This window comes from Atractosteus spatula, chromosome 5 (assembly GCF_055471065.1).
Source record: "Atractosteus spatula isolate fAtrSpa1 chromosome 5, fAtrSpa1.hap1, whole genome shotgun sequence".
NCBI classification, from domain to species: domain Eukaryota; kingdom Metazoa; phylum Chordata; class Actinopteri; order Semionotiformes; family Lepisosteidae; genus Atractosteus; species Atractosteus spatula.
The window spans coordinates 56,975,931-56,993,203 of record NC_142710.1 but is presented as its reverse complement, the minus strand read 5'-3'; the positions used below and the strand labels follow the sequence as shown (position 1 = coordinate 56,993,203).

At 39.8% G+C, this 17,273-nt stretch overlaps 1 protein-coding gene across 1 annotated transcript in view; it reads left to right on the top strand.

Moving 5' to 3' along the window:
- Positions 1-15,376, top strand: part of rnf123 (ring finger protein 123) — a 126,544-nt gene extending 111,168 nt beyond the window's left edge. The window contains exons 38-39 of the mRNA XM_088917257.1: positions 11,880-11,965; positions 12,297-15,376. Coding sequence (XP_088773383.1) covers positions 11,880-11,965; positions 12,297-12,396 — 186 coding nt within the window. The 3' untranslated portion in view covers positions 12,397-15,376. The remainder of the gene's footprint in view (positions 1-11,879; positions 11,966-12,296) is intronic.
- The last annotated feature ends 1,897 nt before the right edge of the window (positions 15,377-17,273 follow it).

The following is a 17,273-nucleotide window of genomic DNA, read 5'->3' as shown; positions in this document are numbered from 1 at the left end:
CAGAGCCTAATCATGAAAGCGTCTGTTTGTCTGCCCTTGACCCTGCTTCTCACTCCTCTCTCAAATTTTCACTGCCACTGAAGCGGTAAATGCCCTTAGAAAACCTTCAACAGATTTAAACTCCTGCATACATTTAGGCATCCCGAATTCAGTGTTCCTTTATGGATAAAGTGTTCTCAGATGCATATAGAATAGAATGAAAGCCATGCGCACACAGAACTGTTTTTCTGTTTCTGGAAAAGCAGGGTTATTATGTTGCAATGAGAGCATTCCCTTTCTACTTAAAGGGGAATTGCAATGCTTTTTTTATGTTTGGGGGTTAGAAAGAATCAACATTGATGAGAGCATTTCAAACCACAGTGAAAGCAAATGTACACAGTAACTTTTAAAAACCTCCAATTTTAGGCAAAATTCCCAGGTACTGTATGTGGAGCTCCATATTCTGGGATTCAGAACAACGCATTGTCATCACAAGGTACGGTGACATAATTTGGCCCTGTGGCATTGTAAATAAGCAGGCTTGTGAATACATTTATTTTGTTAACTCTGCATGCAGATCACGCTGGAACATTTCTGTGGTGAAATGTCTGCTGCACAACCTGTACTTATTTGATCGTACATCACAGTACATTAGTCATTACGGAGACTAGTGAGCAGGAAGGGCCGCTTCACGTCGCAATTTGTGCAAATCTTGCTCTCTCCCATGGTGAGACCAGGGGTTTGCAACAACACGGAGACTTACAATACTTTCACAAAGTTCCCGATTTTGTGCTTAATTTGAAATTTGTCGATTTTTTTCTATAACGTCAATGAATTTATTTTGTTACCGATCCAATAACCGTTCTGAGAAATTGGGACTGCAGTTCCCCTTTAATGTGTTTTGGGAGACTACAATGTCAGTGCATATTCTGCATGTTTACGCTATAAATAAGAACTCGGGTGGGCTCATGCTCAAAAATAGCAACCCATATTTCTTGTCCATTATTTTCCTTGAACAGAAATAAACATGATTGCATTTTACCATACTTTCAGCAGATTAAGATTATCCTCTTTGCATATACCCCATAAAAGTGGTACACAGGCCAACAGTCTTCAATTTATCAAATGAAAGAGCCAGAAAGGTGCCAAGCCTTGCACAATCAAATGTGTTTCTTTCAATTCAGCATCTCTTGTTATTCTTATATCTACCTTTGTATGTCAAATTGCCAAAGCTTTGACTCTCACTGACTCTATGAAATCAGTCTAGTGAATATTATAATTCTTAAATTATTCAAATTACAAAAATTTACTTAAACAAAGGCAGAAGTATACAGTATCTCATCCCACAGGTTGTTAAGGTACCACATGCTATACAAGGAGAATATGAATATACCAAAAGAGTCTTACATTTGAATTCTTTTTTTTTTCAATGAGGTGTGTTTTTTAGAATATCCAGTGTTTGGTGGGGGGAGTAAGTTTTTTCTGTCAAGAAATCATACCTATGAATGGCTTATTCCTTTTAAGAAGCACTTGCCTCATGAGCAAACTGTCCCTGCCAAATAGCATGCAGTACAGAATGTGATGAGATCTGCAATCTAACCTCTGTTAGAAGCCGGTGGGGAGGGGTGGGGCAGGATGAGTGGGGGGGTGTCTTCTGTGAAGGCTGCTATCAGTCACTGCCAAATCTGCTGACACATCACTTGCTTCTCCTGTAACTAATGCATTTATTAATTGAATTGGGAGGTTAGGGGATGGGCCCGTAATCTGAAATGGACTTCTTTCATCGCGCAGAGTCTCTTAATGCTCTGTGCTGGCGCTGAAAGTCTGAAAGCAGTGTTTCACTGCAGTACAATTGTAAAGACACTGCCAGATTGAAGTGTACAAATCCATAAACCAATTATACGGAGCTCCACAGTGAGTTTAAGTGGAGGGTTTAATAGAGGAGAGTCCATACTGAAAGACTTGGTTGACTTTAAATCAGTTGGATTATTGTAAAGCACAAAAGTGCAAACCCATCTAAGCCAATGCATATGGATAGGATTTCCTTTACCAATTAAAGGCCGTATTGGTACATCCTCCTTAACGTTGTTTGATTGTGATTTTCTCACTTCTCTCTGTATAAAAAGTATCATAGCCTCTTGAGATCTACAGTAATTTATCCATATAATCACACAGTGGATTTGTGGAACTGCCTCAGCATTCATTACAATTCCTCATGATCCAAAACACATGAATCTCATACCCATTTTATGCAGCAGTGATTTCATCCCTGCTTTTTGCTAGTAGTAGTAAATTAATATTGTTTTGGAACACTGGTTGTATTACTTTGTAAAATCTGCAATAATGAAAAGTAGGCTTTTCAGCTTACAATTGTTTTAAAGCTTTTTTGCATCTATTGCACTTAACACAAGACAAGACCGGTCTTTATTGCAGTTACTAGTATGTGACTTACGGTCAACATTACCTTGCACACACAGAAAACATAGAAAGTATAGTAAAACTCACTTTTTTGTCTCAATGAAAATGTATTAGATGACAAATTGTTACATGGCACTGTAGAAATGTTTTGCATATCTGCCACAAGAAGAAGTGTAAAATGTTACATACAGTAACCAACTGTTTTCATTGTTTTCTTGTTCAAATTATTTTTTTTTAAATGTAACATTGCTTTCTGGGAAACCTTCATCATACGTTTCAGTGAAACCTCCTCTGCTAACAATACCTCCACCTTGCCATAATAAATGAATGAGAAACATAATCAAAATTCAAACTTATCTCCCATAGTACAGCTGTGGCGTATTTTAGTTCCTGATTATTAGTGTGAAGCCAGTATCCATCTTCACCGCTGCCACTGTACAAGCATCACTCTCATTCTTCCTAACATCACATCAGCTAAGGAGCCAGAACCCATCTCTTTTTGTAGGTTGTAAAAAAAGAGCTGCTTTTCAGAAAAAAAAAACAGGAATAGCCTGGTAAAACACAAGATTAGACTGCGGTTTTCCTCTGAGTTTTCCAAGAATATTTGCAGTTTTGGAGGTTTTTGTATCTAAAGTCCTGCCCCCCTTCTGCTGTGTTGCATATACTGTATGGGCAGAGTCGAGCCCAGGGCAGTCAGGCTGAGTCAGGGCAGAATGAAGCAGCCTGCAGCCTGCTGACGATGGTGGTGAGGGTGGCCTTCCTGGAACAGAGAGAGGGAGGAATTGTAGACTCCCTCTGTAGGTATGCCAGGGCTTTTAATGGCTCTAACTCTAACACAGCTTGGGCATTGAGGTTGACCTTCCTCCACAGAAATGTCCTTGAGAACAAATCCCAGTTCCTCTGCAAAGGAAACCTGATCAAAAGAAATGGGGTCCTTGGTAAATTATTCACACTCTCCTCGGCTGCTCTTTCCCCTCTCCTTCAGATTCTGCTCGCTTTTATTTTTGGAAAGAGCAGACACCCAAGGAAAAGATTCTAGGATTATAACAAGCACTGTTCCCATACGTCTCACGCAGAAATAATTAGGGCTTGCCTCACTTCTTCCACACAATCAAGCTTTGTTTATAAGGCTTCCTTTATCATAAAGGGGTAGCTCATTACATCTATATCTACATTCTGTACTTCATTTATTACGAAGAAAGTCATTAATTATTACTGTAACACCACTGCAAAGTGAAGACTGTCTCAAAGCACTACTGTAACAGAGGGGAAAAAATTCAAGTTACAGATGAAAAAATACAACATAGAGCAAATACTGTTTGCACTAAGGTTAATATATTATGGTGTGCACTGAATATGAATTCCAGTATCAGTTATATTCAAATGCAATGTTTCTCCATGTTTTTTGATGAAGCTGTCGAACTGGTTAAAAATTCTTTTTACTGAAAGGAAGTGTCAAGGGTGAATAATTTGCATTGCAAGAGTAGTGAATAATCATAGAGCTCCTCAGCCACACTGGCGATAGTCAGCTTCCTTAGCATTGCCTCCGATTCTGGTCTAGTCTAGCGTCTAGTACGTTGGCAATCAAAACACAGGGGGAAAATATCACACAATTGAGGACCTGAAATCACAGGCGGATGCAAACAGATACACCTCTTTGAACTGTCTTTCTGTTGTCAGCATCTTGTGGCTTTTCAGTTTTGAATTGGCAGAGCTAACCACTGGCCCGTGCTTTAAAGAGAACTTTAAATTAGAGTTGTTGTTTTTTTCCGTTTTATGCAGACCATTTCAGTTGGAATATTGACTTTTCTAGAGCTGTCTTTTGGTCCTACAGGTCGTCTAGGATGTCTTTTGCCTATTGTCTTGAATACACTGGTCAAGAGACAGATGGTAGTTTCAGGGCAGGGTAGTTTCTAGCCTCTCTCTCTTTCAGGAATCACCATGTCCCATGTGCACAGGCTGTGAATAATTATAGTGAAACTCTTCCACAGCACGAACAGCAGCTGGTGAGCATTCTGTTTAACACCATCACACTTTGACTGTATTAACGCTAAGTTCATCCCATTTGCACAGAAACAACTAAGAAGTACCACATCAGACTCAGTCCAGTCACCAGAATCAAAATCACCTTTTAAATTTTTAAATTCAGCCTTTTCCCTTACAATCAAAAATACTAAATAGTAAATTATTAAAATATTCAAATTCTTATCAGTAATAGGTCACAAAGAAACAAGTTTCTTCTTAAACAAAAATGGCTGGTGTAGGATGTAAAGAATTTGATTTGATTTCTTCTCTCCATGTGCTAGAAGTCCATCTATTTTCTTTTATTTAAGAGTTGTGTGATTTTTTCCATTACCAGCTGGAAGGGTACTAACCTTAAGGCCAGGTTGTGCCATGTGCTTCTAATAAATGCAATACACTTTTCTACAAGCTGACCTAAATCCAGTTTATATTCGTGTCACATCCCCAGACTCATTCCCCACAATCCTGCTGTTTTTTTTCCATTTCAACATACTGTCATATGAAGACTTCTGTGTTGTGCTACATCTCAATGCATAATCATTTGTTCAGCTGAAAGCACTATAGCGTCCTTAGGTGTCATATAGACACAATTTTTATGCCATGTGTTCTCATTCGATTTAAAAGGCTCGTTTGATATGAGCGATCTGATACACAGTTGCTCAATGTAGGAGACATGCTACTGAATGCTCTTTGATATTGAAAGCAGGATTACAGAACTTGACAGTCGGATTTCTGATATTCAACCTTGCTGTCCTGCGTGAATCGTGTCATACTCTTTACTCCAGAGGGGCAGACAGCATTGTGGTGTGGTTTTACCCTGTGCTCAACGCTGGAGCTGGATTTTTTCAGAACTGTGTCTGGTTCAGTTACAGCACAGGCTGCAACCATTTTTGTTATTAGCTGGCTAATTTGAAAAATCATCAAACAGTTTTTAAGAGATTGTTATATGCAAGTCAAGTTTTGCATAACCATCATATGCAGTGTACTGTAGATGATTCATTATTCTTGGACCAACTACAGCATCTCATCTATTGACAGTATTGGGAGCAACACATAACCAAACTGTACTTCCATTATTGGTACATAGATTTTGTGGGATGGGAAGGGAATGGGAATTATGGGGATGGGATGGGAATTATGCCCTGTGCATAATGTTTGACCTCGAAACCTCTGTGGTGTTGCAGTGTTTTTTACAGACAGAGGCTGTTCTGGATTAACCCTGGTGTAGTGTTTGGAATCAGAATCTGTGTTCTGTGTCTGCTACTGACTCTATACAGTAAATACGTAGACAGGTGCACTACAGAGAACCATCTATGTGCATCTTTGACTGCAGACCCTAAACAGTCATACATTAATAATACATTTGAAATATTTTACTGTTTTTCTGTATTTTAATATATTCTAAAAACTTAAATAGCATATTATTCATATTATTAACCCTAAAAGAAGCACATACAAAAAAGAACTATGGACTTTTTGTCTCTTTTTTTTGCTGCAAGTCTGAGTTGATTACAAGTGTAGACCCAAAGACCAGCAGAGCAGCATTTCCCAATCCTGTTCTGGAGATAGGGATAGACAGGCTGGCCTCCCATACCTGTGTGCTTCACATTGCCAGGATGGATGGATGAATGAATGGATGGAAGGATAAATGGGGGGTGGATGGATGCATATGTACTGCAGTACCATTGTTGCTGCTCATTCGCATGGTACCTGCATCCTGCTTCCACACTTGAAACCCAGCTCTGTCTGATAGGAAGGAAAGTGTTTAGATGGCAGTAGGTGTTTTGTTCCCAGAGTCAGAGGAGAAAGAGATTCCAGACGCCAGCCTGATATTGAATCTCACTGTCAGGGGACGGACTGACTTTCAGCACAGGAAGGGCAGACAAGCACAGCCACTTAATATAGAGCTACATGAAACTGTAGTATACTAGCCTTCCAAGACGGGAAAGGCATCCAGCAAAGCACACCCTATTTTTATTAAGTGACTTACTTGCTAAAGTCACCTATACTATATTGAAACTCTGTGCTGTTTATTTTTTTTCACTGTGTTTGCACAGTTGTGAAAAACCATTCTGTTCACAGGATCGAGATTCACCTTGGTTAGAATTCAGGCAGAGATTCAGCGTGTTAAACCATCATTTCCAAACGTTCAAGTCTTTTCTCACTATCTTCCTCTCTCTCTCTCTCTCTGGAGACTTCTCCCCAGGTGATGTCATGCTCTTACCAGCCACTGGAGATGTCTGGCTTCATCATGACGAAAGAGAGTCAAAGTCAACTCTCTCTCTATCCCAGTCTAGATTCAGTGCAGTGGAAGTTCAAAACTTTTATTAATTTTTAATTCTAGTGCATTTCTTTAGCAGCAGTACTTTGAATAATTTTACTCCCTATTATTCACATTGCTACATTGCTAAAGGTGAGAAACCTTTCCTGAAAGAAACTAACAAAGCTAGACCTACTCTCCTCATTATTAAGAAAGAACACTCGAAAAGAGGACACCAAAAGGCACATTTAGTGAAGGTGTGTTTAGACCAGAAAATACAGAACCCTTTTTACACACAGAGTTGGGGAATCCTTTGTGTTGGACAAGAAGACACAAAGCAAAGCCACTCTGTAATTGCCTGCTTTATAGAGGCAGATTTAGACATTTAGGATCAAATGTATAGATGCAAAATAAGTCTTTTTCAATCAGTAAACTAGGTTAAAAAATCCCAGCTTTCCATCATAATGTACATACATAATCTTTCCTTCCCAATTCCTACAAAATTAGCAGAGGCTATGCAATTAAAGCAGGCTTTCGCAATTTCTTGGGAATCATTGCCATGTGGGATTTGGGGATTTTCTTACAATATTGCTAGATTTAATCAAAAGAAGGATATTGAGGGATTTACTGGACAGTGGTTACTGATTACTATATTATTCTTGTTCTATTTTATTTTTGGCCTTTCTCCATCCTGGCTGTGTAAAACTAGGAAGTAATACACTAATCTTAAAGGAAGCAGTACCTGGAAGCTATTGCTAGGACAAAAACCTAGCAAAATATAACGTGCATGTTTAAGAGCAGTAAGAAGAGAGATTTTAAGAGAAGGCTGGTAACAGGCAACTGCAATTACAGATTTGTCAGTAGCAGGCAACACACTAAGTCACCAAATCCTGCTCGCCAAAGTCTTTGAAATAGTGCACAGCTGCCACCTAGTGCAACTTATCTGATGTCTTGTAGAGATGTTTTTATGTACAGATGTGGGAGACATAGGACCAATGGAGAAGACAAAAAAGTAGAATCAGACAACACAGCATTCTAGCGCCAGTTCTCCAGGATGTTTCCATCAGGTCGCAGGAAAAAAATCTTTGTGTTGGTCGAGAAGAGACTGATGTGCACCAAGCTACATCTCAGCTGATTATAGTAACAACCTGCATCGCCTCGACCTGATGGAGACACAGGCGTTGGCCTTTCAACCATGCTGTTGAGTAGCCATTCGGAAATTAAACAATCCGAATCCCCACGGATTATCTCTAAAAACATTGTCTGTTTGGGAGTAACATTGGACCAAACACTTTCCTTTAAAGCACATGTAGTGAAGATGGAAAAGTCAGCGCAGGCACCAAGATCCTCTGAAAAGTGGACACTTCAAAGTGGGGACCCAACCAATTCAACTTTGTGAATCGTTGCTGTTCTATTGTGCTACTCTGCTTTTGCAATGTACTGTATATACAGTTCACTCCCATTCAGACCTGCCCTGCATGAGAGCTCTTGCAGAATAACAGAATGTCTAAAATCAAGATCAATGCATGGTCTTTACATACTGGCTGGGGCAGTGCATCAGCCGCTGTCGGGAATAAGATATGATAGACGAAACAGCCAAGGCAACCGTTTTATGACCAGCTGGAAATAACAAACTGAGAAAGAGTTTCTAACCTGTTAGGCATGACTGAGCTTATGGAATCTCTGCAGGCATACAGACTGATATATCAGTTCATCACGTACAGTATTATCCCGAGAAATCATGGGAATCCCAGAAGGTGTGTTCCACAGGGGCAAGATGCAAACTGGTCAAACACGGTGCTGTACGGATCAAAGCAGCAATTTTTAGCTTCACAGTCACTTTTACTGAGAGTCAAGTCACCACATGCTATCTTGTCACTGTCATTAACCAGGCACTTCTGAACCTGAGCTAAAGAACAACCCAACGATAGCAAAAACAACACAACGTGTCTGAACTGTCTGCACACACTCTGAGACAGATCAAAGACTAACGTGATGGAATAGGTGGCTCTAATGACACAAAAAGATATGATTGCAGGCCATAAAGCTCCAGCTCATTTGCTGAGTCCTTGGGGAAACCTCTGAGAATGTTCACTGCAGTGAGGGAGAAAGCCTTCACTTGTGCGTGGTTATGGAAAAACATCTAGCCTGTGAAAGGGACACAAGTTGAGGAAAAGGATTGGTGGTACTGAAGTCTGTCTCTCAGAGAAAGAAAGATGTGACATTACGAATAAGCAGAGTGCCTTCTACAGGCCAGTTTGTACCTTGCCTGAGGCCATACATGGTCCATGTATTGTGAGGGAGCTGAAGCATGCTTTACATTGCTGTAATTGTTGGGATAGATGTAGCTTTAATGGCTTTAATATCTGGAGTTTTCTAAGGAACAATGCTGGGGAATACCTGGTTTGAGCAAACATATTATAAAAAACTTTTTCCTAGTCCAATAGTTGCTGTAATTTCCCTGAACTGGTATTTATAGTACATTAGCTACTATTCCATTAAACATGAGATAATAGAAAATCAAACAAAGGGTTTGATTGAAGCATAAAGTAGGAACAGTGTGGTCACTGATCCAGCAGTCAGATTATTCTTCAGAAAGCAACCTTTAGCTGTCTGAATTATTACAGATCTTGGGCATATTGTTCAGCTCTGAAAATGTCATGCGGATAAATTATAATTGCTGTAGATATTGGGGGGTTAGTGACATGTTCTGATGCAAAGATCACTTCGGTAATTGCAGAAAATAATTTCAGTCAACTTCAGTCCCTTAAGTATCCAAAAATGGCTTCTGCATTTGGATACTTCTTAAGAATTGGTTTGCATCTGCAACCAAAAGGAGCTGAAAGTGATTAGAAAACCACATTTTTTGACGAATACCTGATCTGCATGACAACACTTTTTCACTGGGGCCGTTCTGTGTTATCAGAGGAATTCTCACTAGCTTCTTACTTTGAACAGCTCTCACAGAGAATGTAAGATTATGCATATGTTCATCTAATAAATTCACCAATTGCATGTCATGTGAAGTTTTTTTACTTAAGAATAAAACATATAAATAGAATTTAAGTGAGGATTTTGAAGAACATTATTAGGTCTTTTGATAACTTTGCTTTTTGTATTAGGGGTATTTCTCCATAACTCTCTTGTAGAATATTGAACGTATGAGGCCAATAGGAAAAAAAATGTATGTCACATTTTAACTAAAAATAAGACAATTTCTTTACATTTGGAATTACCCTAAAGCTTGTTGCTGACTCAGAAATATAGTGCTAAATTTTAGTGACTTCAGATTGTACTCCTAAGGCAATTTCATTGTTTACATCTCCTTTTTTCCATTACAAAAGCTTTAAAATGTCACATAATTCTTTTCGGATGTTAATTTAAGAGTCTCTTTGGTGGTTTAAGTGTTTCATGCTGATTTAGCAAATGTACGAGTGAGTGCGACTGAAAAATCTTTTATGATTATGGCCCTTTACCTTCAGAGCTTTGCTTCATAAGGTATAGACTTACACATTTCAAAGCCAAAAAAAAGTAATGTCTTAGAAGTTTTCTGAATGATGCATTTATTGATCTCGATGGCCACAAGTGTAACCAGAATCAGATAGCAAACGATTCCTGTTTTGACCTGGCTGCACTGCACTGTTCTCCGTGTTGAATCAGCAGATTCTGGGAAAAGAGTCCAAAATGATCCATTTGAATTCTGTATATGTGTAGTATTTCCCATTAGCATGAAAACAGCTGTTTGTGGATTCATAAAGGCGTGGTGTTCAATAAGGGACACCTGTCACATCTCTCCCTGAGTGCCTTTTTTATTCTGGTGCAGTGTATGTACTGATTTGTTTGAAACAGTAGAAATAATACCCAGCAAAGTTGGTCATACCCAGTCGCGATGATGATCATTGTATACAAGTTTAAAGTTTCTCATTGTCTTTCGGAAGTGCTCTTCAGCTAGAATCTTCTTCGGCTGGTACCATTTTCTCACATAACTTGACCCGAGTAATCAGTAAGGTAAAGCTATTTTACAGTACTGTTAATGTTTCTCCGTCCACAGAGGAAAAAAAACCTTATCTCCGTGTCTTTGAGTGTCACCCAGTATGTGAGTCTCATAAGCCATGCAGACTGTAGCTTGTAGTATTTGCTTGAATTTCAGTTTGTGATTATTGGACTATTCTACAGCAGACATAATGTAACAATAAATAGTTAAATTATTATACATTATTATACCTAGCATAATCCATTGTCAGTAATTTACATATTGCACTGAAAAGCTTGTATAAAATGGCTGTGGCTCCAGATGTCTCTGGTATAGGGTGCATAATAAACCTCTTTACAGGAAACTGTAACTGTTTACAGTTTTTTTCACCTGGCTTGCTGGTACAGTTTAAGAAGCACTGGTTGTCCTGGGGATAGTGCTCCCAGAACCATTAGCAGGCAAATCACTGGAGAGCTAATTAAGATGTGCCTGTGCATTAAACAAGATTAACACGGTCTACTCCATGCTGATCCTTATCTCTGATTAAGCTAGTGCACTAGGAGAAGCACAAGGGAAACTGAAGATCCAGGCTAGATTGATCGCAGAGAGCTTTATGTTTATGTTTGCATACATATAAATTTAAATATAGGCTTCTTTTCCCCACAATGATGATTCGTCTTGGGTTGTGATGTCAGTTGTGCAGAGAATCTTTTCTAGGTATGCTGTTAGGGTGTCTTTCATGGGAGCCAAGAGGGAGGCAGTTTATTAGGTGATTGATTTGTGATATATGTCCTACATCATGGCCCACTGGGGAAAGAACAATCAATACCCTTATAAACTTTTGCTGTGGTGAATTATGGTTTTGTCTCAGTAGAGTGTAGCAGGGCACAGAAGCGTATTCGTTAACGGTAATATCTGGGTTAAATGTAAAAAAAGTGTATGTGTTAATGTGCATGAATCAGGAAACGTGCAAAAGGAAATTCACTACCCTAAACTTTTTACAGGGCAAGACTAAAGTTAAACAAGAAAACATGGAGGATAAAAGTGGTATTTGAAGTATATATAAGCATTATATAAAGCATATAAAAAATTGTAACAGCTATTGTAAAAGCCACCTTTTGTACACCAGTATTATATATAGCACACAAACTAGGTGATACTCGATACAAATTCAGACATTTTCTGATGAGTGCCACTCTGACCACTGTCTGTGTGTACTCTCCTCAGCCCACCAGCGAAGAGGACCTGTGTCCTATCTGCTACGCCCATCCCATCTCTGCTGTCTTCAAGCCCTGTTCCCACAAGTCATGCAAGTGAGTACCAGCACAAGGGTCCAGGGTTCTTTTCTGGAAGAGTCATTGTAAAAGCACCATTTTTTAATTCCACTTTTCTACAGGCAAACATGTTTAAGGTTTACAACATTAGCTCTAATGGTACGTGGTAGAAATACATTACTTGAAATGTGTCCTGCAAGACTGGGAAAGCTTCTAAAACGACGAGATAATGAGCCATGTTGTTGTCATCAGAGCTTCTACAGTTAATTATTCATATATTTTTTTTTAATGTAGACAGCTTCATAGCAGAATGTCTGCACACTTGTACAGTGTGAGTCATTATAACCATTGTTCTCTGTTGGTCTCTCAGAGCCTGCATCAACCAGCACTTGATGAACAATAAGGACTGCTTTTTCTGCAAGGCCACAATCACTGGAGTGGAGGACTACAACAAGCCAGCATCCTCTTAGCACTGCCGCCCCTCTCCCTCAGCACCTGCCCAGGACAAGGGGCGATGAACACACACACATCAAGACTTGAGGAAACTGAACACCTGCTCATATTGACCGCTAACTTTGGGTCCCATTTTACGCTTCTCCTTGGGTCCCGTCTTAGTCACAAATTCTAAATCCTCTCCAAGGAAAAGTAAGAGTTGTTTTATGGTCAAAACTCATATTTAAATTACAGCCGTCTAATATTTTCTGGGAGCTGCTGTATCTTTTCTAAGAATTTGTCCCCACGCTCACAGCAGTTCCTGACAACAGCCAGCCCCTCAACCACAGACTAGTCCCCCTCACTGCCCCAGGACCCCCCAACATTTTCAAAGTAAGGTTAGTTATCCCAGAAATCACACCTCCTCCAGGAGTGCCACGAGGAAGCCTGAGATATAAAAATAAATGCACACAAGGGCACACAGATACACGCGATATTTCCGTCTCCTGCATAAGCCATACATGCCCACCCTTGCCAAACCTGACTGAATGCCTAATGCTAGTATTAGGAGCAGGACTGAATCACTCCAGCAGAGGCCCTGAGGGAGAGCTCTTGATGCAGAAGTTGAGTGAGAGAGTGGCGAGGCGATTCATGTTCTCCTGTCAAGTCTTGAAGCCTTGATCTTTATACTTCAACATCAGAAGAGCAAGGGACACAAAGGCCATGGCAGGACATTTTTTTCGCATCACAGTGGTGTGGATACTTGCCTCTACAGTAGACCGAGATTTCAACAACCAGATCAAAGTGCTTTTCCTGGCAGGGGGGAATTGCTGCGCCCGTGTTGTGTCTGAGATAAAAAGAAGATGAATGGAGTTGATTCAGCTCAACCCGCCAGTGTGAGACCCTCAGAGAATTGGCTCAGCAAGGCTCAGGCACAGATTCGGTTTCCACAGCCCCTGTATTTCCATTGGGCAGAACGATCAGCTCTATTTCAAAAGTGAACAACCCAAGACTCTTAACATGAAATTTGTGAAAAGCAGGACGTATAGAGATCAACTGCTGCAGACCTGGAAACAATTCTAAGGTTGTCCAATTAGTCAAGCCCACTAAGTAATTTACTGTAGCATAAAGGATGGATGGAAATCCCATAATTGTGCACCCTGATTCTAGTCCGGCACTGAGATGAGTGGACAACCACCTGTTTTCTGTCACTCTCCCTGATGTGTGGTTTAGTTCTACAGTCATTCTTATTACCTTACCATAATTCTATCATTAGACAATAATGAAATGCAATATTTTATTCTATTAGGGTAAATTTGATGTACTTCCCAGGAATTCTATCAGATGTATAGGAGACTACTAAAGCTGATGGGATTTTGGTGCATGTGAAAATCTACACCTTTCCTGCCTCTGTTGTCATCTGACAGAAAAAAAAGAATCTTTGCTGGTGTGGACTATGAAGTCAATCTGGCCAAGATGATTTAAAAGCGGTCTGTAATACAAATACGGTAAGGCCTAATTACACAGCTGGTGTAATCTGCGTAAACAGTGTGTTCATCTAGTTTATCAAATCTATTCTAGTACTCCGGAAGACCTATTAAGTCTCATATACAAGCCTGGGAATATATCAGTGTAGCCCTCTGGCAGGGCCATGTCTCACTTCCTGAGCTATTTTTGCCACCCGGTCCAGAGGCAGAACATTTCAATTATCTTTCTTTTATCATTAATCTTCTCCCATTATCTACAAGCTATATTAAACCTCTGATGTTGAGATCCTTCAACCTGCTGCTTATTGCATCCCAGTCTCTTTAATTACATCCCAGTCTTCCACTGCAATCTGTGAACAGTATGTACACGGAAGTCTAAAAAGTGTTCTTCGTTCAAAGCAATCTGATTTTTGATATTTGAATTTAATTGGTAGCTATATCACAGCTGATAGGGAGGAGCTCAGGCTCATGGGCTAGCAGGGTACACGGCGTACACAAAGAAAGCCCTGAAGTTAATGGAGACCCTTTAGGTCCTAGATTAGCAAATCTACTTCAGCCCACTGCAGTACTTTACAACCCTGTCTTCCTCATTTCCTTCCTTGTGCAATAAGTTCAGTCAAGTAGATTTCAAATAGCCTTTATTATCTGCTTCTTCTCCTGTATCCCATCCCTGCTTTTCCTTGCTGTTCTCTCTGGACTTATTTTTGCTTTTTTACAGAAAAACTCGCCAACAATGTCCTAAGCAACATGTTTTTTTTTCCTTAGAATGAGAGTGAGTTTTGTGTTTTTGCCATGCGGATACCTTGTTATTATCAATTGATCCTAACAACATTAAATTCCCCCTCCCTCTCTCCATCTTTATTCCCCTGAGTGCCATTAGCAGTGTTGGTCTGGTTGTTGCAAATACTGTGTGGTTGCCAAACATTGCAGAACAAACAGAACTGCTGACTAGCAGAGGCCCAGAAAGCAAGTGATCAACATGTGGTCTCAGGCAGGGTTGGTGGAGTCCATTTTCACCCACCCCAACCCTCTCCCCCCGCCTCCAGAGGGAAGCTAGAACGTCCCCTCTGAGATAGAGCCTGTACATGCTTAAAAACCAACAACTGCATCTCTACACCACAGCTGATCAGGATAGCACGGATGCAAGCGTTTGTACTGCTATGTTGTTCAACTGATTTATTTAGTGACAAAACAGATATGAGTAGTTTCTTAGGCTGGGTGATGGGGGAAATCTCAGGGTGTGGCCCACTGGAGATTTGGAGGGGCCATTTATGCAGCCCTCCAGTCAATGTCAGTCTTAGAAACACTGCCCAGACTCTTGTGTGTGTGTGTGAATGTGCTGGGGAGAGTGGGATACTACTCTTTCAGGCACTGGGTCCACATTGCTGGCAGGGAGCTGTAGCTGTATATGCAATGTTAAGACGGACTGTTGTTTATTTCTTCTGGTTTTATCTTTTTTTTTTTTCCTTTTGTGAGTGAGAGTGCAAATATATCTACAGTGTAACAGCATTAAATTATTTATCCTAACCGTTGACTTGGTGTCATTTTTCTTGTGAGGCAATGGTCATTTACAGTACATAAAGAGTAGGTATGCAGAAACAGAAACAGTTGTGTACAGCCTGATGGACTAAAGTCCCATTCATTCTTTCCTTGTGACTGTTCCTATTTTTTTTTAATCCAGAGAGAGATCAGCATCTAATAAAGGCAAAACTGCAAACAAGCCATTTTAGAGATGCAGGTCCAGACTAGCCCTCCAAGATCTGGTTTGTAGTTCTACTATGTCTTCTTATGTCAGTGGGTTGGTTATCCATTCCACCTGTATTTCTGGTATTATTTAGTGGTTGTACAGCAACAGGCCTTACCACTTGCGTTCACTGTTCACCTTTTTTCTCCTATACAAAAAGAAACCTTTTTCTTCGGAAAATGTAGGAACTGAGCTCCATACCTTTGCTGTTGTCTTCCTTTTTTATGACAGGTCCCATTGCTTTGGCGCAATTTACTCCTTCTACAAAAAAAAAGACTTGTTTTCCTTTATATTCTCCTTCAACAAAGCTGACCCCCTCTTTAGTTTCTTACACTCTTTGCTGTTTTTCCTTTAGGTTTTAAGAACAAAAAATAACTTAAGTGGACAGAGAGGGAACTGCAGACTTTTGAGAGTTCGGCTGTTCTCGGGTTGCCACCTAACCTTTCTGCTTGCTTTTCTGTCTCTCCACTGTATAGCCTGATATATCATGTGCCTCATGTGTGATACTGTATAGCATGGTGTATTGAATGTTTCAATGTACAGCCATGCTCCTTACTGACATACTAATGAGAGCCTAGTTTTGGCTGATGATCAGCTTGCAGTATGATTATCATTCCCGGTCTTCACAGTTATAGTACCTGTGAGAAGAAACATTCCCCAGTGGATGGCTATAAGTCTTGCAACACTACTAATTTGCTAGATAACGACACTCTGTGCTACCCTTTAGCACAGGGGCCGTGTACTGGACTCATTACTGTGTCTGAGACATTGCTGAAAACCTCCATGACGATTTCTGTGCCTCTCTGGTCCCTCCACTCTGCTTGCACCGGTCTCAGAGCCCAAGACTTGCTCTTACACAACCTCTAGTTACAGTTTTGTTCCACTCTTTTAACATTTTACCTGTTCAACTTGCTAGTATTTGTTATTGAATCTTACAGAGCAAAATAACCCATTCTGTGTTTTTAATATAGTAATAATACTATAATCCTACAAATAGTTAAATTATCTACTTCATATCAATTTACAATTCCACCATAACTCAGAAGTTTAATGTTGATATATCCCTCGCTTGTTTCTGTAGCCTGGTGGAACTCATAAAAACCAAGATGAGAAACTCTAGCTCACCGCATGATATCTGTAAGTAAATTACATCTGTTACTGTGGAGCTTATGGGCAGTATATCCTGTATACCTACACTAAATGAATAATTATATATTATATAATTATATAATAAAATTCCAAGTCTGAATAGTAGCTTTGTTGCAATACAGTATAATATAAATATATTTATACATATGCCTCTTTGCACCAAGGTGCTCCATAATGCATTTACTAAATAAATACACAAATAAAGACATACACAAAAACAAACACACGTCTGAAAAACGTTTACAAAGATATTTTCAATTATTGAAAAATATTGGCCTTTAAAAATGTCAAGTGTCTCAAGACTTTCTGATGTTTATTGGGAGAAACTTCCAAAATGAAGGAGCATATCAGCCAAAAGCCCCATGCCCAGCGGACTTTAAAAGGTGCTATCGGTAAGCCTGCACTCTCACATCTCAATAAATGGTTACGTAGGCATAAAGTTGTTGCTAGAACTTCAACCCATTTCTAAATATAAACTGTTTTTGAAATACTTTCTGCGCATCAACCCGAGCTCAGCACTCCCTGTGCTGTAAAC